The sequence below is a fragment of the Carcharhinus amblyrhynchos genome, chromosome 9 (genome assembly GCF_965287045.1).
Source record: "Carcharhinus amblyrhynchos chromosome 9, sCarAmb.v2.hapA, whole genome shotgun sequence".
Lineage (NCBI taxonomy): Eukaryota > Metazoa > Chordata > Chondrichthyes > Carcharhiniformes > Carcharhinidae > Carcharhinus > Carcharhinus amblyrhynchos.
This window is the reverse complement of record NC_137332.1, coordinates 6,135,463-6,158,256: the sequence shown is the minus strand read 5'-3', so window position 1 is coordinate 6,158,256 and position 22,794 is coordinate 6,135,463. Positions and strand designations below refer to the sequence as shown.

The following is a 22,794-nucleotide window of genomic DNA, read 5'->3' as shown; positions in this document are numbered from 1 at the left end:
CCGACAGCTTTCGAATCTGGCTCCCTCCTCTGTCCACTGCATCTGAAAGGGTGGACAGAGCCCATAAAGGGCTTTAATTGGCCCAAAGGTGGACCAGCCACCTGACGCCTCCCCTGCTGCCTGTACAATTCTGGTGGGGTTGGTGGTTGGCGACTAGGAAGCAGGAAAGGTGCCCTTGGCATCACGCTTACTGTTAGATCGCCCTTACCCACTGCCAAACCACCCTCCAGGGAGTGTAAAATTCAGTCTGTGATATTTATAGCAATTCAACCATTGGTGATTTAAATCAATATGCCCGCCACCTGGGCTTAAAACGCTTTAGTGAAAGCGAGCGCTGACTGACGGTTGCTTCGTCGCTGAGTTCATACCTTTGGTCCCCTCTGACGAGGTGGTTTCCCGAGGAGCTTCTCATCGTCCACTTCACACTGCTCCAGGAGGTCCAAGATGTCTTCCTCCTTTAGAAAGTTTGACATGAGTGTTTCTATCATTCACTAACATAAGAACATAAGAAATAGGAGCAGGAGTAGGCCATCTAGCCCTTCGAGCCTGCCCCGCCATTCAATAAGATCATGGCTGATCTGAAGTGGATCAGTTCCACTTTCCCGCTCTCTGAGGGGCTAGCAGTCAGCCGGTTGACTGGCTTTGGAGACTGAATCTAATGCGGACGTCTAAGTCATAACCCCTTTCCCTCTTTTCAGTTAACTGTGTGGCACTATTGTCAACTACCGACCATTACATTTCTTTTCCATCCACCCACACCACTCGGCACAATGGATGTACCCCAGAAAATGCTTTGGGGACCCCCCTGAGATGCCCTTAGAAAGGACTGCTCTGGAATTATCAAGGAAGTTCAAAGTTCCCCTGGATAATTCTCTGAACTGGGACCAATCGGATAACCCAATTTCACTCAGAGACTTCAGATAGTTCCAGTTCTCTCTGCAGAAGTTAATCAGGAAAAGTTACAGTAAGAAGTCTCACAACACTGCTCCTTGTAGATGCAAAGCTCACAGCGCTCGAGGAGCGGGGCAGACAGAGTCGATCGGGAGAAACTGTACCCACTTGTAAAATGATCAAGAACCAGAGGGCACAGATTGAAAGCAATTTGGAAAAGATGCTCATTTTTCACACAGCGAGTGGTTCGGGTCTGGGATGCGCTGCCTGGAAGTGCGGTGGAGCCAGGTTCAATCGAGATATTCAAGAGGGAATTAGGTGATTATTTGAATCGAAGCATTGTGCAGGGGTGCGGGGAAAAGGCAAGGGAATGACACTGAGTCATGATGCTTGTTTGAAGGCAGTGCAGACATGATGGGCCAAATGGCCTCCTTTTGCGTCAATTCTGTGATTCTGAACTCTTGGGTAGCTAAGCAACCCACCTCCTCTCTCCCCCCCTCCCTGCCCAATCCTGCAGGAGATCCGCTGACTTCACTCCACACCCCCCTCCTCACCCCCTCCTTCCACCCTCCCCCCACTTCCATCGATCACCCGACAAATGTCTGTCCCTCACTGCACTGACTACTCCCTAGGCTCCCAAATACCCACCACCTCCAACTACCCTCCGGACTCCCCAGGTATCCCCACCCAGTTCACCCTTCTGACCCCCTCCAAGACTCTAGACCCCATTTACCCTCCTGACCAACCCCCCCCCCACAATACTCACTATTCCAGTTATCCGCCTGGCCCTCCAAATACCTCCCAGCTCATTTACCTTCCTGCCCCCCAATACTCCCACCCTACTACACTCTTTGCCCCCTGAATATTCCTCACCCCCAACTACCCTCTTGATCCCCCCAACTACACCCTATCCCCCGACTATCCCCTCAAGACACTAATCTTCCAACTATCCGCCAATGCTCAGATTAAGCTTCCAATACCCAACCACCATTCTCACCATCGCTCCAAGTCCACTCATCCCTCTAGCCACATCCTACCCCTCGACTACCTTCCCAATCCCTGTTAAGAACCCTATTTTTCCTGACTCATCTTACCATCACCACCCCCCCACCCATTGTACCACCGACATCCCACCCCCGACCTCCCAACACACCTTAACCCCTCACCAACAACTTATAGACTTAACCTTGGTAGCGAAGAAGGTTATGAAAAATTACAGGGGAGTATTGATCAGTTGGGGAAGTGGGCCCAGGATTGGCAAATGGATTTCAATACAGATAAGTGTGAGGTGTTTCATTTTGAAAAGTCAGACCCAGAGCCCTAACCAAGGATCATCCAGGCTCGAAACATTGGCTCTATTCTCTCTCCATAGATGCTGCCAGACCTGCTGAGATTTTCCAGGATCTTTCCATTTTTGTTTCAGATTCCAGCATCCGCAGTATTTTGCATGTTTTCTTATGGTTTGTCTCTTATCTGAACAATATTACCATAGACTGTTAATACTTGCAGAAACTATTCTTGCTTATTTACCGATCTACGTACATCTCAGTAATTGGACACAAAGTTGTACTTCTGTTTCCTGCCAAATCACAGTCTCTGAGGGCCAGCCCGCTGGAGTAGACCTCCCCGGCGGGACCCTGCCACTGGGGCAGACAAGTCAAACAAAAGACGGCACATCGCTATCAGGTGCTCCTGATGTTAACCCTTGACTTACAAAAGGGAAGGGGATGGAAACTAAGGAATGTAGCACTCTGCAGCAGTCATAGGCGATTCAATAAAATCGTGGATGAGTTGATTGTGGTCTTAACGCCACTTTCTTGTCTTCGCCCCCACAACCCCTGAGTGCTTTGTCGATGGAAAATCTGTCTAACTCGACCTTGGATGCATTCAATGGCCCACTGCTCGCTGGGGTAGAGAATTCCACAGAGTAAAGAGAGAAAGGGTTTCTCCCCCACCATGGCTTGCCAGTTTGGCACCTCAGATGCAAAGCCCTCCTCATTCCCCACTCTCACAGAGACTGAATTGTTTAAAAAAAGGTTACGTTATGGGGCTGATTGAACCACACTCGGGAGTACGGTGAACAGTTCTGGTCTCCACATTACAAAATGAAAGCAGGGACACTGGAGAAGTTGCAGGAATGGTTTACTAAGATGATGTGAAAGCTGAGGGGCTCCGTCTATTGGAAAAAATTGAAAACTAGAAGAATGAAGATCGAAGGGTCACCTGATAATGGTCCTTAGGGTGATGGGAAAGTTTAAAATTGTAGATGTAGAGAAGATGTCTCCACTTGCTGTAACTGTACTGGACCTTGGTGAGACCACATTTGAAATATTGTGCGCCGTTCAGGTCACCTCACTATAACAAGGATGTGGAAGCATTGGAGAGGGTGCAGAGGAGATTTACCAGGATGCTGCCTGGTTTGGAGGGTAGGTCTTATGAAGAAAGGTTGAGGGAGCTGGGGCTTTTCTCTTTAGAGTGGAGGAGGATGAGAGGCGACTTAATAGAGGTTTATAAGTTGATGAGGGGGATAGATAGAGTGGACATGCAGAGACTATTTCCTCGGGTGGATGTAGCTGCTACTAAAGGGCATAACTATAAGGTTCATGGTGGGAGATATAGGAGGGATGTCCGAGGTAGGTTCTTTACTCAGAGAGTGGTTGGGGTGTGGAATGTACTGCCTGCTGTGATAGTCGGACACTAGGAACTTATTGGTCATTAGATAGGCACATGGAGCACATCAGAATGATAGGCAGTGGGATAGCTGGATCTTGGGTTTAGACACAGCTCGGCACAACATTGAGGGCCGAAGGGCCTGTACTGTGCTGTACTGTACTATGTTTCTATGCTTACGGGGGAGTTGAGGGCCTTAAATATGAGGTTGTCACTAATGAATCCAATAAGGTAATTAGTTTCTCAAGCTTTTCCTTCAATTTCTTATTTGTATCTATTGATGACTTTCATATAGTTAAGGACCTCAATCGACGACACATGAAACCATTTCTACATTTATCCTATTGAAAGACCTCCATCAACTTTGGTGTCCTTATCTGAGGAAGGATGTCCTTGCTGTAGAGGGAGTGCAGCGAAGGTTTACCAGGCTGATTCCTGGGATGGCAGGTCTATAATATGAGGAGAGACTCAGTCAGTTAGGATTATATTCACTTGAGTTTAGAAAACTGAGATGGGATCTCAGAGAAACTTGTAAAATTCTAACAGGATTAGACAGGGCAGATTCAGAAAGAATGTTCCCGATGGTGGGGGAGTCCAGAACTAGGGGTCATAGTTTGAGGATAAGGGATAAACCTTTTAGAACTGAGGTGAGGAGAAATTTCTTCACCCAGAGAATGTGGAATTCACTACCACAGAATGTAGCTGAGGCCAAAACATTGTCTGATTTCAAGAAGAAATTAGATATAGCTCTTGGGACAATAGGATCAAGGGATACGGAAGGAAGGGGGGATCAGGATATTGAATACAAAGATCAGCCAAAATCAAGGTGAACGGTGAAGCAGGCTTGAAGGGCCAAATGACTTTTACTTTCTATGTTTAATTCACCCCTCAGGATTCTCTTAACTTGTCTCAATCGAATGGCTCTTGTGGTCAATACCTTCATGTGATTCAGTGGGTTGCTGAGTTCTTTCTGGAGCGAGGCAGCTCTCCCAGCGAGGAAGGTCTGGAAGGCGACACATATCAGACTTTCATACTTCTCCAGCAACTGCTTATCGTCGGGAGGGTAGATCCGTCTGGGTGGACAGGGAAGCAGAGAAAACATGGTTGCTCTTCAGAAAACAGAGTCACAGAATGAAACAACAGAGAAGAAGACCATTCGGCCCATCATGCTTGGGCCAGCTCTTTGACAGAACAATCCAATTAACCCTTTCTCCCATTACATTGCAAATCTTTCACCGACACATTTCTGCTGGGGAGGGGACCAATGAATATTGGAGGACTCTCATGAAGCCCCAATAAATAGTGGCAAGTTCCTCGTAGTGCACAGCTACATAGAACATAGAACATTACAGCGGCAGTACAGGCCCTTCGGCCCTCGATGTTGCAACAGCCTGTGAAACCAACCTAAAACCCATCTAACCTACACCATTCCAACATCATCCATATGTTTATCCAATGTCCATTTGAATGCCCTTAACCTTGGCGAATCCACGAGTGTTGCAGGTGGGATTTTCCAGCCCCTTCCCCGCCGCGGCATGTTTTCCGACGATGATGGCGGTTTGTCATTAGCTGCTGTTGAGATCTTCCAGACCCGCCGATGTCCGGACCCGCCAATGTCCTTTGCATGACTCACCCATCCCGCCACTGGGGATCCCACACCGGGGGGGGGGGGTCCACCTTCAGCAGGATCGGAAGACCCTGCCGGCAGGAAGGACCGGAAAATCCTGCCAGTCGGAAAAACTGGAAAATCTGGCCCACAGTCATTCTTTACCCCGATTGTTAAATTTGCTTTAACTTATTGTGGTTGGCATGAAGGATTTGGAAGCTTTTAAGGTCTGATTTGATAGCTCAATATTACTGTCCAGATTCAAATCCCACTCCAAAAGACACAAGCACAAAAATCAAGGGTGGCAACAGTGGCACAGTGGTTAGCGCTGCTACCTCACAGCGCCAGGGACCCAAGTTCAATTCTGGCCACAGGTCACAGTCTGTGTGGAGTTTGCACGTTCTCCCCGTCTCTGCGTGGGCTTCCTCCACGTGCTCCGGTTTCCTCCCACAGAGCAATGATGTGCAGATTAGGTTGTTTGGTCAAGTTAAATTGCTCCGCTGAGTCAGGAAGACTAGAAGGGTAAATAAGTGGAGCTACAGAGATGGGACCTGGGTGGAATTGTTGTCGGTGCAGGCCTGATGGGCCAAATGGCCTCCTTCTGCACCGTGGATTCTATAATTCTGACACTCCAGTACAACTCTGAAGGAGTGCTGCGCTATCAGAGTCGCTCACTTTCCGATCGGGTGCTGAGCTGAGGCTCTGACTCTTCCCAGGCAGATATAAACAATCTCATAGCACGACTTCAAAGGACAGCAGGGTAGTGATTGCTACCTGAAATTTATCCCTTTGATCACAAAGAAACCCTGATTATCTTCTCTTGAACACATTGCTGTTTGTGGGAGTTTGCTGTGTGCAAATGGGACCAGGTTCGATTCCCGGCTCGGGACACTGTCTGTGTGGAGTTTGCACATTCTCCCCGTGCCAGCGTGAGTTTCCTCCGGGTGCTCCGGTTTCCTCCCACAGTCCAAAGTTGTGCAGGTTAGATGGATTGGCCACGCTAAATTGCCCCTTAGTGTCCAAAGCTGTTTAGGTTAGGGGGAATAGAGGGATACATACACGTGGTTACAAGGATACGGATTGGGAAGGATGCTCTATCGGAGAGTTGGTACAGACCCAATAGGCCAAATGGCCCCCTTCTGCACTGTAGGGATTCTGTGATTCTAAAGGCAGATAGCAAACTAAGTTGTGAAAAGGGCGTAGGGAGGCTACAAAGGGAGATGGATAGGTTAAGTGAGTGGGCAAGTATCTAGCAAAAGGAACATAATGTGGGAAAATTGTCCACTTTGTTTATCTATTAGTCACAAGTAAGGCTTACATTAACACTGCAGTGAAGTTACTTTGGAAATCCCATAGGCACTACATTCCGGTGCCTGTTTGGGTACACTAAGGGACAATTTAGCATGGCCAATGCACCTAACCCACACATCTTTGGACTGTGGATAGAAACCAGAGCACCTGGAGGAAACCCACGCAGACCCAGGGAGAATGTGCAGAGTCCACACTGACAGTGACCCAAGCCAGGAATCACACCCCAGTCCCTGGCGCTGTGAGGCAGCAGTGCTAACCACTGTGCTACCATGCCGCCTACCAAGTCAAATTTAAAAAAGCATATTATTTAAATAGTAAGAAAGTGCAGAAACCTTGAGATTTAAAGGGATCTGGATGTCCTAGTGCATGAATCACAAAAGGTACAGTAAATAATTAAGAAAGCTAAATAGAATGTTATTGTCTATTGCAAGGAGAATTGAATATAAAAGTAGGGGGGGTTACACATCACTTAGTTATTAGTGAGGCCACACCTGGATTACTGTGTACAGTATTGGTCTCCTTGTTTAAGGTAAGATGTAAATCCACTGGAAGCAGCTCAGAGCAGGTTTACCAGACTAACGCCTGGAATAGGCAGTGAGAGGAAAGGCTGGACAGGCCAGGCTTGGATTCACTGGAGTTTAGAAGAGTTAAGAGGTGACTAGATTGAAACATAGAAGATCCCGAGGGGTTTACATAGGACGCACGTGGAAATGTTTCCTCGAGTGGGAGAATCTAGAATCAGGAAGTCACTGTTTAAAAGTAAGGGGTTGATTATTAGGACGGGGGGGAGGAGATCTTTTATCTCTCAGAGTTTGAGAGTCTTTGGAACTCTCTTCAACAAAGAACAAGCAGCACAGAACAGGCCCTTCGGCCCTCCAAGCCTGCGTCGATCATGACGTCTGCCTAAACTAAAACTACGTTTTACGGAGTCCATATCCTTCCATCCTATTCATGTATTTGTCTAGTTGCTCCTTAAATAACACTATCGTATCTGCTCCCACCACCTCACCAGGCATTACGTTCCAGACATTTACTACCCTCTGTGTAAAAAAACTTGCCTCGCACATCTCCTATAAACTCTTTCCCAAGCACCTTCAACCTCTGTCCCCTAGTACTTGACATTTCTATCCTAGGAAAGGGTATCTGACTGTCCACTCTGTTCATGCCACTCATAATCTTGTAAACCTCTATCGGGTTCCTCTACCTTCCTTAAAAGGCAGTGGATGCCGACTCCTGAAATGCTTTCGAAGCAGAGATAGATAGATTCTTGATAAACAAGGGGGTGAAAGGTTGGCTAGAACATAGAACATTACAGCGCAGTACAGGCCCTTCGGCCCTCGATGTTGCGCCGACCAGTGGGACCAATCTAATGATCCTCTAACCTAAGCTATTCCAATGTTATCCATGTGCCTATCCACTGACCATTTGAACGCCCTTAAAGTTGGCGAGTCCACAACTGCTGCAGGCAGGGCATTCCACACCCTTACCACCCTCTGAGTAAAGAATCTACCTCTGACATCCGTCCTGTAACTACCACCCCTCAATTTAAAGCTATGTCCCCTCGTGTTAGCCGTCACCATCCGAGGAAAAAGACTCTCACTGTCCACCCTATCCAATCCTCTGATCATCTTGTATGTTCTCAATTAAGTCACCTTGTGACCTTCTTCTCTCTAATGAAAATAACCTCAAGTCCCTCAGCCTTTCCTCATAAGACCTTCCCACCATACCAGGCAACATGCTGGCAAACCTCCTCTGCACCCTTTCCAATTCCAGGCTAGGTGGGAGGTACAGTTGGATCAGCCATGATCACGTTGAATGCTGAAATGGAATCGAGGGACCGAGTGGCCTACTACTCCTAACCCGTATGTTCATATACTGGTATCTGTGAGCTAACAATTTCTGTTAGCAAACTCTGGTAATGGATCCTCAATGCATCTTTTTCCCATCAATGACGTAAAGGTTAGTTTTCTTTTACCTGTAGTTACCCAAGTTTTGATTTTCGTGCTCTTCCCTCGAAATCCGCTTGCGGACTTGCACCAGTCTCTCTTTCTACGAGTTCGGGAGAGAGAAAACGAGTTTTAAATATGGAACAGACATCTCGGTCAATAACAGGGCTTCCAATCGGGAGGCAGGTGGCTGCTTACCAGCTCCTCCCTCCTCCTCTCCAGCGAGTGGCGCTGTTTCTCCCACTCCGAGGACCCAGCCGACAACCTCTTCACCGACCCTTGCCCGTACAGCCTCCTCTGGGCTTCGGCTTTCTGCTGCACCAGGTTCTTCCGCCGGTCGCTCGTGCTGGAACAGAGAAACACACCCAACTGTTGGCACACGGAAAAGATGAAAGCAAAGTGGACACAATCAGAGAAACAAAGAGTGCACGCTGCATCTGCTCCCCACATCATCGATCTACCTACACGTTTCCAGACTAACATTTTGTTCACCTTATTGAATTGGACAATCAATTAGGGACAATAGCTTAGTACTCAACCGGGAAGCTGTGGAGTCTTTAATCAATCTCCCCAAGCGCAGACGCTCAGTGAAGGTCTTAAAGAGTTCAAACAGCACCGTAATGCTAACTAACACTCTCCATAATGATTCGACGCAGCTTCACTGATGGCCTGAGGATCTGAGTAACAGTGCACTGCAGTCCTAGGAAAACACAAGTCAATTCTCTGCTGGTTGGGGTGATGATAAAGCTTTCACAATTAGTCGCGGTGCCTCTAGCTCAGGGAGGGAAGATCTGATAACACGGGGGAATATTCACACAGGAGAGGAAAGCGTTCGCCAGGGCTTAGTGCCATTCTGTAAAAATGCTTCACAGTTTCTCCGGCAAATACATCCTTCCTTAGATAAGGAGATCAACACTGGACAAAATACCCCAGTTAAGGTTTAAACAATTGCAGCAAGGCATCTTTACCCCTGTACTCAATCCCCTTCTGATGAAAGCCAACCTACATTTACCTTCCGTCGTTCTCGTGTGAACAAACCAAGTTTCTCCAACCTCTCCTTATTGCTATTGCCCTCTATACCAGGTAAATCTTTTCTGTACCCTCTCCAAAGCCTCCACCTCTTTCTGGTAGTGTGGCGACCAGAATTGAACACTGTATTCCAAGTGCGGCTTAACTAAGGTTCTATAAAGCTGCAACATGACTTGCCAATTTTTAAACTCAATGCCCTGGTCGATGAAGGCTTGGTGTATCTGCATGCTCGGTATTAGTCACTCACGAACAAGGACACCCAGGTCCACTGGAACATCAACACTTGTCATTCTCTCACCGCTTAAGATATACTCTGCGTTTTTGCTTTTTCTACCAAAGAGGATAATTTCACATTGATTCATAGAATCAGAAAACCCCTACAGTGCAGAAAGAGGCCATTCAGTCCATCGGGTCTGCAGCGATACCAATCCCACCCTATCCCTGCTTAGTTACCCTGCTAATCCCTCTAACCTATCACATCCCTGGACATGAAGGGTTAATTTAGCACGTCCAATCAACCCAACCTGCACATCTTGGATTCTCATTATATTCCATCTGCCAAATTCTTGCTCATTCATTTAGTCTGTCCAAATCCCATTGGAGCCTCCTTACATCCTCCTCACAGCTCACATTCCTACCAAGCTTTGTGTCATCAGCGAAGATGGGAAACATGGCATGTCTAAATTGTGAACAGCTTTGGTTCCAACAGTAATCCTTGCGATCGGTACCTTAGCAGGAACATCTTACCATGCTTAGAATGGTCCATTTATTTCTACTCTCTAACCAATTCTTAATCCATACCAGTACATCACCCCCAGTCCCATGTCCTTTAATTTTTTTACCCACCTCCTGTCTGGGATCTTTTGAAAATCCTCCAACAATGCAGTATTCCTTCAGTGTCAGCTCAACTTTTGTGTTCAAGTCCTAGAGTGGGGGCTTAAACCCAGAATCATGCAACTCACAGATCAACCAACTGAGGCATGGTTGACAAAAACGAACCATATGGCGGGGCAAATAGGAGGCGTCAAAAATACATGTTTTAGCACCAGTCTTAATAGAAGCGAAGGAGATAAAAAAGGTGGAGGAACTGAGGGAGGGCATCGCAGACCATCAGGGCTAATGGCATGGGCACCAATGGACAGACAGAAGAAGAGGATTTACAAGAATCAGTCAGGGGAATGTGGTGAGATGTAGAATGTGAGGACAGACATTTTAGAAGGTTTAATACAGATAGGAAATATACAGTAAATGGCAGAACCCTTAAGAGTATTGATAGGCAAAGGGATCTGGGTTTACAGGTACACAGGTCACTGAAAGTGGCAACGCCGGTGGAGAAGGTAGTCAAGAAGGCATACGGCCTGCTTGCCTTCATCGGTCAGGGCACTGAGTTTAAAAATTGGCAAGTCATGTTGCAGCTTTATAGAACCTTAGTTAAGCCGCACTTGGAATACAGTGTTCAATTCTGGTCGTCACACTACCAGAAAGAGGTGGAGGCTTTGGAGAGGGTAGGGAGAAGATTTACCAGGTGTAGAGGGCAACAGCAATAAGGAGAGGTTGGAGAAACTCAGTTTGTTCACGCTAGAACGACGGAGGTTGAGGGGCGACCTGATAAAAGTCCACAAGATTATGAGGGGCATATACAGAGTGGATAGTCAGAATCTTTTCCCCAGGGTGGAATTCTCACAGTGCAGATAAAGGCCATTCGGCCCATCAAGTCCGCACCGACAACAATCCCATCCAATCCCTATCCCTGTAACCCAACATGTTTACCCTGCTTAAAAGCAAATTACCGCGGATGCTGGAAACTGAAACCAAAAGAGAAAATCTCAGCAGGTCTGGCAACATCAGGCTTTGACAAAGGGTCATCTGGACTCAAAAACATCAGCTCTTTTCTCTCCCTACATGACGTTTACTCTGCAGTCCCCCTGACACCTTGGGGCAATGTATAATGGCCAGTCAGCCTAACCAGCATATCTTCTGGACTGTGTGAGGGAAACCGGAGCACCCGGAGGAAACCCACGCAGGCATGGGGAGAACGTGCAAACTCCACACAGGCAGTGACCCGAGCCGGTCCCCAGGTCCCTAGCGTTCTGAGGCAGCAGTGCTAACCACTGTGCCACCCCCTGTGCTGATCAGGAAGAACGGTTGTAGGAGAGTGGCATAGCCCCCATTCACTGTGACATATCTGCTTCTGAGTAAGCAGGTTACACATAAAACACATCTTTCACTGAGATCGGTCTGATAGAGTCGTGCATCATCCACCAGCTCTATAATCCGAAACAGTTTGGCATGGCGCTCAATGAGACAGGGCAAAGTATATTGGATGCAGAACAGACTTGGTATCTGTCAGCTTAGTTTCTCATCAATTACACTAAATCCCCTATCAGACAGCAGACTGTCTTTCATCCTTCCTAATTTTATTGGAGATTGCAGAAAGAGGAGTTACTGTGGACCATTGTATCCAGGGCGGATAATAATAACTCACACACACACTATCAGTGTAAATCAGCAACCTCTTTCTTATGGAGATTTATCACCCGCAGAGAGCTTATGTATTCCTCATGGTGTCTGGGACAAGAACAGCCAAGCAAATTATTCAAATATCAGGGGACAGAACTATAAAGGGTTTCAGAAAAAAAAAATCGGCTGGTAGCACAGAACTTGAATCTTGCTGAAAGAGACATGCTGCCGAAGTTTTCCATCTTGCACTCATCAAATGCCAAGAATGTCAAATCTCAGTTGGTCACAACAATTCATAGCGCAGGAGGAAAAAAAATGTGGAATAAATAGTTATGATTGTTTGAAATTTGCCTTCCTGAGCGCAAGATGAAAACCTGTGGCAAACATCTCTCCACAGTGATTTTAAGAATGGAATTCAGGAAAACCTATCTTCCAGAGATACCTGGAATATGTTACAAAGAAACATCATTGGTGATGACGTCTTAGATGGAATCATGTGACAATTGGCAAAGGTTCCCATGAATGAAGAGATGAAGATGGTGAGACAACCCATTTTTAGAAAGAGGAGGTTTTGTTAAGGTTTGAATGGCCTTTTCCTGTACTGTAATTACACCATGTTGATGAAAAGCTGAGGTGCTACAGTGCTGCCAATGGCTGGAGGGTGCAATTACAATGTGACATGTTTACATAGGTTACTTTCCATTGCAAATGTTGGCATGGGAATTCTTACTGGGAAAACTCAACACAAATGTGAAACAGGACGGTTAAGAGTAAAGTTACATAATCAGGAAGTGTTTATAGGTAAATATTTTTAATACTTTAGTAGTTATTTTCCATTGGTTACACACTCAGGAGGTTTTAAAATAAGATCATTCTCTCACAATTTACCTCTCCATTTCTTTTTCTTGTTTTCTCTCCATTTCTCTTTCATTTTCTCTCCATTTCTGTCTCTGTCTATTTCTGTCGCTCTCCATTTTTCTCTGTATTCTTCTGTCCCGCTCTCTCCCTCTGTCCGTCTCTCGCTCTCTCCCTCTGTCCGTCTCTCGCTCTCTCCCTCTGTCCGTCTCTCGCTCTCTCCCTCTGTCTGTCTCTCGCTCTCTCCCTCTGTCCGTCTCTCGCTCCGTCTACCTCTCCCTCTGTCTCAGCTTCTTTCTTTTAACCTTTCTCTGCTCTCTTCATGATGCTTTCTTTCCTCCTCTCATTCCATCTCTCTATTTTGTGACTTTATATCCTTAACTTGCCTTCTCTCGTCTTTTCCTCTGGGGCTGGAGGAATGGGGAATGTGAAAGATAAAGCTGTACGAATGACTGGCTGCATTTTGGATGAGTGTGACAAGGGAAATGTTGCCCAAAGAACCCGCACATATCTGCTCCCCGCCACCCCTCCCCAGTCTCTAACTCCCAATGTCAATCCTACCAACTCATGAATCTTCCCACAACCACCTCCCTTTCCTATCATCCTCCCTTCCACTTGCTCAGCGGTCACTCAGTGACCCATACTCTCCATCCATAATGCCCCCAATCCCATTTGCCCCTCTGGGTCTCAGTAGCAGTAGGCTGCAACTCATTAAGCCTCAACCAGTCCCCACCCTCCTCTCCCCCTCACACTTTACCTCCCCCCCATCAGTTTCCCTCAAAAAACGTTATTTGCATTTAAAATTCAACCTTTTGTTGTTTTAAAAAGAAAGTCTTTTAAGTTAAAAGTTTATTTATTAGTGTCCTAGTAGGCTTACATTAACACTGCAATGAAGTTACTGTGAAACTCCCCTAATCGCCACACTCCAGCACCTGTTCGGGTACATTGAGGAAGAATTTAGCACGGCCAATGCACATCTTTCAGACTGTGGGAAGAAACCAGAGCACCCGGAGGAAATCCACGCAGACTCTGCGCAGACAGTGACCCAAATCAAGAATCGAACTCGGGTCCCCGGCACTGTGAAGTAACAGCGCTAACCATTATACCACCATGTCGCCCACGTCTGAAAAATCTGAGCAAATGTAAAGAACTGCACTTGGGAATAAAAACGGTTGCTTTGTTTTTTAAGAAACGGAAGACTTGCGTTTCTGTTCGTCATCTCAGAAGATTTCCCAAAAGCGCTTACCAAATATGTCTTTATGAAGAGTAACGAATATTTATTAGTGTCACAAGTAGGCTTACATTAACGCTGCAACGAAGTTACTGTGAAAATCCTCTAGTCGCCACACTCTGGCGCCTGTTCGGGTACACTGAGGGAGAAGTTAGCGTGGCCAATTCACCTAACCTGCACATCTTTTGGGCTGTGAGAGGAAACCGGAGCAGCCGGAGGAAACCCACGCAGGCACGGGGAGAATGTGCAAACTCCACACGAACAGTGACACAAGCCGGGAATCAGGCCTGGGTCACCGGCGCCAGTTCAGGTACACTGAGGGAGACCAGCACAAAATCAAATTACAATGAGGAAGAATAACATCTCTCTATCTTCCTCTCAATTTCTGTCTTTCATCCTGCCTTCTCTCTGTGTCTCTGAGATGTCAGGAATTAGAATCCTTCACCCAGTCATTTGGCCTGTGATTGGTTTCCTCTGGGACATGCGGAAATCCATTTAATTCCCCATTGACTTCAGCGGGACCAGAATATTCCGCCACTTGTTTCAAAAGTAATCCAATCATCTTTTTTTAACTATCAACACAGCTCAGGCTATTACCTGGCTTTGAATTTTAGTTTTAACTTACCGTATGTTAAGTAGCTTCAGTGCATGGACCAGAACTCCTTTCTTAACTTCAAAGTCTATCTTTTGATCTGTTCCAAAGCTAGGAGCACGGTTAATCTGGGTGGGGTGGGGGGGTGAGGGGGGGGGAGAGGTAGAAAAGAAAGGAAAGAAAATATTTCAGAGCATGTTGTGAAAAATAGTACTTGAATATTTCAACTGTGACTTTTGCCCCTGGAGCTGAGGGGTGACCTTATTGAGATCTATAAAATAATGAGGGGCACAGATCAGCGAGATAGTCAATATCTTTTCCCAAGGCTAAAACTAGTGGGACCAGGTTTAAAGTGAGAGGGGAGAGATACAAAATTTGTCCAGAGGGACAATTTTTTCACACAGAGGGTGGGTGAGTGTCTGAAATGAGCCTCCAGAGGTAGGAGTAGAGTCAGGTACAATATTGTCCTTTAAAAAGCAATTGGATAGCTACATGGGTAAGATGGGTATAGCGGGACATGGGCCAAACGCGGGCAATCAGGACTAGCATAGTGGTAAAAACTGGGTGGCATGGATAAGTTGGGCCGAAGGGCCTGTTTCCATGCTGTAAACCCTTATGACTTTATAAACCTGTTTGAAAAGGTTAATTCACCAATTTGTTTTGGCCAATCTGTCCTGTCGCAATGTTTAAAACAAAGTGGTGTGTGAATCTTTAGACTAGAGTGTCAGTTTGCCTGGAACATTCACCCTCTCTTTTAAGGATACACCCATTTATATAAACTTAGATACTCTGCAGCACCTGGTAAAGGCTACATTTCGGAATGACATTGTTTGCACATTGCTTCCCAAACTGGGTTCCACAGGAGGCACCCAGTTGTTCTGCAGGGAGATTGGCCTTTTTAAACTTAAATAAAAGTTGTTTTTCCAGCTTCTCCACTCATAGAATCCCCACAGTACAGAAGGAGACCATTCAGCCCATCAAGTCTGCACTGACAGCAATCCCATCCCTATTCCCGTAACCCCACATATTTACCCTCTTAATCCCCCTGACACTAAGGGCTAATTTAGAATGGCCAATCAACCTAACCCATACATCTTTGGACTGTGGGAGAAAACTGGGGCACGTGGACGAAACCTACGCAGGCACGGGGAGCAGGGAGAATGTTTTCACATTGCGTTTTCCACCGGAAGTGAAAATATGTTGGCGCGGCTCAGTAATAACAGGCTCTCCTCCAATCCAGATGGCTCAGAGTTGAACATGAACCCTATGCAGAAGGCAGCTGCGAGGGAAAGTACACTCACCTCCAGGAGCCAGGGTTTCAACTTCCTGTCCAAAATAATGTCAAAGCCCAGAACTTCAAAACAGACACTGTTGCTGCCCGGGTGCTGCCCAGGTCGACACATGCGGTAGGCATGCAGGACATGAGGTTCCGCCACTATCAATGTCTTCACAACTAGATCCTGGGAGAGAAGAACGTCCCATTAAAGAAAGAAACTGCATTGAGAGAGCAACCCCAGCATGTCCCAAAATGCTTCGTAACCAGTGAGAGGTACCTTTGAAGTTTTTCTTGGGCCAATTTAAGCACAGCATGATCCCACAACCAGGAATGCAACAACGGTTGATAATCTCTTTTATTGATATTGCATGAGGGATATTGCTGCTGAGATCTTGCCTGTTCTCCATCAAAATATTGGTCATCAGATCATTTACGTTCCACCAGAGCAGGTCCTGGTTCAACGTGTCATCCGCAACGCAACATCACCATCATTCCCCCGGAGTGGCAGCTTAGATCGGGCAGGGGACTGGAATCGAACAACTATCTCAGGAAAATGCCATCACTGAGCTGCAACTGGTCAGGGTAGAGTGGAACCAAACGCCAACAGGAAATATCGGAATGGAAAACTGGGTAATCTTTTAAGGAGCAGATGCTTTAGATATGGGCTCACGTACATTCCATCAAGGGAAATGCCAGAGGAGCCAAAGTCTAGGCTGCTTGGATGATGAGAGAGAGAGGGAGTTTGATAAAACCAAAATCAAAAGAGTTTATGAAGCAGGTCAGGAGCATTCTTCTAACAAGAGGCAGCTTAAAAGTAATATTCAGGCAGGAAATGAAGAGGAAAACAAGACTGGCAAACTGGGGTAATGACATTAGAATGTTTGTCAACGTAACAGGAAACCCAAAAATCTGTGATGGTACATGGGTAGAAAGTGACGGGTTGGGACCTATGAGGGAGATCGCTTCCCGGGACACTAAGGGACAATTTAATATGGCCAATGTTGACATCAACTCTATGCTGTGATGACACTGATTTTAAACATTAAATGCATCAGCCATACTGGAGTCTACAGCACTCTTGTCTCTGGTTCAGACAATTACGACTCCAGAGATTTAAGCACAGAAATCCTGACTGATACTCCAGTGAAGTACTTAGGGAGTGCTGCACAGTCAGAGGAAGATTCTACAGATGAGATATTAAATGGAGGCTGTGTCTGCTCTGTCAGGACGACAAGACTACATCAAGGAGAGCAGGAGAATTACATCTCCCTTCCCACACCGTGTGGTCGACTAAGGCAGACTTTCATCTGTTTCCAGAGCTAGTACTTCATGCAACAGGGTGCCAGTCTGTTGCCAGGGGCTTATAGCTTGAGGGGCACCACGCCACATCAAGTGTGACTGACCAGGACTCTCTCCCGCTCTTACCGCCAGCCATTGGCAAGTGGGAAAATTTGCAGGTTGACACTCAACCTGTTTGATCGCGTTATGGACCCACCTTCCTTGGCCAACAAGTCCTGGGGTGGGATTCGAATCTGGAGCTTCTTGCTCAGAGGCATGGCCACTAACCCACTGCGCCACAAGGCATCCCATTCACAGTGTCTTGCTCAAATTCTATCTCTCAACCAGCGTCACAGGTAAAGTGATTACCTGGTCATTATCGCATTGCTGTTTGTGGGAGCTTGCTGTGCACAAATTGGCAGGCTTGTTTCCTACAACACAACAGTTACTGCCCTTCAAAAGCACGTCATTCACTCTAACGCAGCTTAGATCATCCTGATACTGTGAATGGTGCAACAGGAATGGAAATCTTGGGGATACGTACAGAGACATCATTCCAGAATTTGGCCACATCGTAATCGTTGGTGCGGAGAAATTCAGTGAACCACCTGATCGATCGCTTGCTGCCCCGGTCCGCTTGCTCATCCCGTTCAAAGTTCTCGTTGTGCTTGTTGACGGAATAGTTGGTCAGATGCATAAAGAGCTGGCTCTGGAAAGGTTGGAGGAAAAGGAAGGGCACTTGGTAAAATTCTTTGTCCCACTTCTTATCTGTGTGATCTCTGATGGTTAAACATGAACTGTGTAGCAATCTAAAGAGCACAGTGGGAGCAGGGCATGTGGCTATGGGCTCCACATTTAAGGCAATGATTGAAGGTACAGCACCTTCCAGATTCACAGTCTGATAGAACGCAACAGGGGCAGAACTGTGACAGATGTTATTTAACCCTGGTAAGTGCGAGGTGAGATACTTCAGAAGAAGTAACAAGACAAGGGAATATTTAATAAATGGTAGGACACCGGGAAGCTCATAGGAACAGATCTATCTTGGGGTACTTATTCACAGATCCCGAAAGGCAGCAGAGCTGGTGAATAGGGTAGTTAAGAAGGGATATGGGACACTTGCTGAGGAGAGGCTGAATAAACTAGGCTTGTACTCGTTAGAGTTTAGAAGAATGAGGGGAGATCTCATTGAGACGTATAAGATGATGAATGGGATGGATAGGATAGAGGTGGAGAGACTCTTTCCGCTCAGAAAGGACAGTAGGACTAGGGGGCACAGCCTCAAGATAAAGGGGGGGCGGTTTAGAACGGAGTTGAGGAGGAAGTTCTTCACTCAAAGGGTGGTGAATCTCTGGAATTCTCTGCCCGTTGAAGTGGTGGAGGCTGCCTCGCTCAATATTTTTAAGACGCGGGTTGATGGGTTTTTGATAAGAGAGGGGATTAAGGGTTATGGGGAGAGGGCGGGAATGTGGAACTGAGACACGACAGATCAGCCATGATCTTATTGAATGGCGGGGCAGGCTCGAAGGGCTAGATGGCCGACTCCTGCTCCTATTTCTTATGTTCTTATCAGTCGTAGCGTTGGTCCGAAGTTGGGGAGGGCAATTGGAGATCGGGACGTAGGGTGTTAGAATTTTGTGTTTGTAAAGTTGTAAAGTGCCCCGAGGAGGAGCATTGCGTGTCCCTTTAAAAGGTGGTGCTTTCTCTGTGCTTAGAGAGTTAAAATGCACATACACAGAGAACCTAAACTGAAACATTTGTATTGATAGGCCAAGCAACAGTTTTACCAAGGCAACGAGCTTTTGAATTTAGCCAATCAATTTCAATCAGACACTTAGATACCAAAAACCTATTCACTTTAAATCTGATGGTTTTGACAATCTGGAACCAACCCTATTGTGGGAAATATTGATATAAGAACGTAAGAACATTCGAATTAGGAGCAGGAGTAGGCCATCTGGCCCCTCGATCCTGCTCCGTCATTCAATAGATCATAGTTGATCTTTTCATGGACTCAGCTCCACTTACCCGCCCACTCACCATAACCCTTAATTCCTTTACGGTTCAAAAATTTATCTATCCTTGCCTTAAAAACATTCAATGAGGTAGCCTCAACTGCTTCACTGGGCAGGGAATTCCACAGATTCACCATCCTTTTGGTGAAGAAGTTTCTCCTCAACTCAGTCCTAAATCTGCTTCCCCTTATTTTGAGGCCATGCTTCCTAGTTCTAGTTTCACCCACCAGTGGAAACAACTTCCCTGCTTCTGTCTTTTCTATTCCCTTCATAATCTTATATGTTTTTGTAAAATCTCTCCTCATTCTTCTGAATTCCAATGAGTATAACTCCAGTCTAATCAGTTTCTCCTCATAAGCCAACCTCTCAACTCCGGAATCAACCTAGTAAATCTCCTCTGCATCCCCCCCAGTGCCATATATCCTTTCTCAAGTAGGGAGACCAAAACTGTACACAGTACTCCAGTTGTGGTCTCACCAGCACCTCATACAGCTGCAACATAACCTCACTGCTTTTAAACTCCATCCCTCTAGCAATGAAGGAGAAAATTCCATTTGCCTTCTTAATTACCTGCTGCACCTGCAAACCAACTCTTTGCGATTCTTGCACAAGGACACCCAGGTCCCTCTGCACAGCAGTATGCTGCGATTTTTTACCATTTAAACAATAGTCCATTTTGCCGTTACTCCTATAAAATGGGTGACCTCACATTTACCAACATTGTACTCCATCCGCCAGACCCTCGCCCATTCACTTAGATTATTTATAGCCCTTTGCAGACTTTCAACATCCTCTGTACACTTTGCTCTTCCACCTATCTTAGTGTCATCTGTGAATTTTGACACAGTACACTTGGTCCCAACTCCAAATCATCTATATAATTCGTAAACAATTGTGGTCCCAACACTGATCCCTGAGGCTTACCACTAGTCACTGATCACTAACCAGATAAACAACCATTTACCCCCACTCTCTGCCTTCTGCTAATTAACCAACCCTCTATCCATGCTAATACACCATGCCACTTTTATATTATGGAACAGTCTTTGGTGCGGCACCTTGTCAAATGCCTTCTGGAAATCCAGATACACCACATCCACAGGTTCCCCAAAGTCCACTGCACATGTAATGTTCTCAAAGAATTCCACCAAATTAGTCAAACATGATCTTCCCTTCATGAACCCATGTTATGTCTTACCAATGAGACAATTTATATCCAGATACCTCGCTCTTTCTTCCTTGATGATAGATTCAAGCATTTTCCCTACTACACAGGTTAAGCTAACCAGTCGGTGGTTATCCATTTTTTATCTACCTCCTTTATTAAACAGTGGCATCACATTTGCTGTTTTCCAATCTGTGGGAACGACCTCAGAGTCCAGCGAATTTTGGTAAATACCACTAGTGCATTTGCTGTTTCTTCTGCCATCTCTTTTAGTACCCTGGGATGCATTCCATCGGGACCAGGAGACCTGCCTATCTTTAGCCCCATTAACTTGCCCAACACTACTCTTTCACGATAATGATAGTTTCTAGGTCCTCACCTGCCATATCCTTCCTGCCATCAATTTTTGGCATGTTATTTGTGTCTTCCACTGTGAAGACCAACACAAAATACCTGATCATAACTATGTCATCCCAGGTACAAGAGAAGGGGTAGTGGGACAACGAGAAGAGAGCTACTGCTATCTACCTGAGCTAACAGCTCTCAACTCAGAGAGAGAGAAAGAGAGAATCGCTGGCTCTTATAGCTTTATCTACATCTTTGAGAAAGCATATTGCAAGGGGACCAAAGAAGAAAGAAGTTCCAGACAGAAGAATCAACAAAGAAGGCCCAGAATATTCCAGAAGACACAAAACCTAGTTGTAATTTAGCGAGTGAATCAATTCTATTTTGTTTAATGAGTGGGAATTGTATTTATTTGAACAATATTCCATTAGAATCTTGTTTCATTTGGGAATAGTTAAGAGAAGGATTTATTTGGCTTATTAATAGTTCAGTTAATTTGCTCACTGTTAGTTAGATAAATAAATTGTTACGTGTTGATTTTATAGTGCGTGCCAGGAATTTATTTAACCACTAGAAGTTGCTGAAGAGTAGGTCACATCACTTCGCACACACTTTTTACAGATTATAAGGCGAGGTACTCCTCTTTGGGTGTTTATGTGATAGTTCTCAGATTTGGGAGGGGAAATCGACATCTGCTTAGAGTATGAGCGTAAAGAATAAGAGCAAGGAGGTTATTTTGGAGCTGTACAGAATGCTGTCAGGTACAGCTGGAGTACTGTGTCCAGTTCCGGTCACCTTACTATAGGAAAGATGTGATTGCACTGGAGCGGTTACAGAGGACGTTCACCAGGTTATTGACTGAGTTGGAGCATTTAGAATCATAGAATCCCTGCAGTGCAGAAGGAGGCCATTCAGCCCATCGAGTCTGCACCAACCACAATCCCACCCCAGACCCTATCCCCATAACCCTGTGCATTTACCTAGCTAATCCCCCTGACAATAAGGGGCAATTTAGTATGGCCAATCCACCTAACCCGTACATCTTTGGACTGTGGGAAGAAACTGGAGCACCCGGAGGAAACCCACGCAGACACGGGGAGGATGTGCAAACTCCGCACAGACAGTGACCCAAGCCGGGAATCGAATCCAGGTCCCTGGCGCTGTGAGGCAGCAGCTCTAACCACTGTGCCATCGTGCTGCCACACTGAGCAGTAAGAAGAGACTGAATAGGACTTTGAATAGTGTGGATGAACAGAGGGATCTAGGTGTATGTGTACATAGATCCCTGAAAGTTGGGAATCAAGTAGATAAGGTTGTTAAGAAGGCATACGGTGTCTTGGCGTTTATTGGTAGGGGGATTGAATTTAGGAGTCGCAGCGTCATGATGCAACTGTACACTACTCTGGTGCGGCCGCACTTGGAGTACTGTGTGCAGTTCTGGTCCCCACATTACAGGAAGGATGTGGAGGCTTTGGAGAGGGTGCAGAGGAGGTTTACCAGGATGTTGCCTGGTATGGAGGGGAGGTCTTATGAGGAGAGACTGAGAGATTTGGGGTTGTTTTCGCTGGAAAGAAGGCGGCTAAGAGGGGATCTTATAGAAACATATAAGATGATTAGAGGTTTAGATAGGGTGGATAGTGATAGCCTTTTTCCTCGGATGGAGAAAGCTAGCACGAGGGGGCACGGCTTTAAATTAAGGGGGGGTAGTTATAGGACTGATGTCAGGGGTAGGTTCTTTACCCAGAGGGTGGTGAGGGACTGGAATGCCCTGCCAGCTGCAATTGTAAATGCGCCTAGTTTGGGGGCGTTTAAGAGATCTGTGGATAGGTTTATGGACGAAATGGGATTGGTTTAGATTAGTGGGTTAGTGTTGTTTTTTTTTAAAAGCTGGTCGGCGCAACATCGTGGGCCGAAGGGCCTGTTCTGCGCTGTAATGTTCTATGTTCTATGTTCTATGAATAGGCTTGGATTGTTTCCTTTAGAGCTGAGGGGGACATGATTGAGGTGTAGAAGATTATAAGGGGTGAATCCGGGTCCCCAGGACGTTAGCTGAGTTTCTGGATTAATACTCTAGCAATAATACCACAAACATTTTTTTTACTCAAAAGTGCAGTGAGAATCTGG

The 22,794-nt window shown here is 46.1% G+C and overlaps 1 protein-coding gene across 2 annotated transcripts in view; it reads right to left on the bottom strand.

The window, feature by feature from the left end:
* Positions 1–22,794, bottom strand: part of ttll7 (tubulin tyrosine ligase-like family, member 7) — a 145,015-nt gene that overhangs the window by 74,686 nt on the left and 47,535 nt on the right. For both annotated transcript variants that reach the window (XM_080196493.1, XM_080196491.1), the window contains 7 exons: positions 17,690–17,854; positions 15,893–16,051; positions 14,625–14,719; positions 8,623–8,770; positions 8,454–8,527; positions 4,499–4,634; positions 369–455 (listed from right to left, as the gene is read on the bottom strand). In XM_080196493.1, the coding sequence (XP_080052619.1) occupies positions 369–455; positions 4,499–4,634; positions 8,454–8,527; positions 8,623–8,770; positions 14,625–14,719; positions 15,893–16,051; positions 17,690–17,854 (864 nt within the window). The remainder of the gene's footprint in view (positions 1–368; positions 456–4,498; positions 4,635–8,453; positions 8,528–8,622; positions 8,771–14,624; positions 14,720–15,892; positions 16,052–17,689; positions 17,855–22,794) is intronic.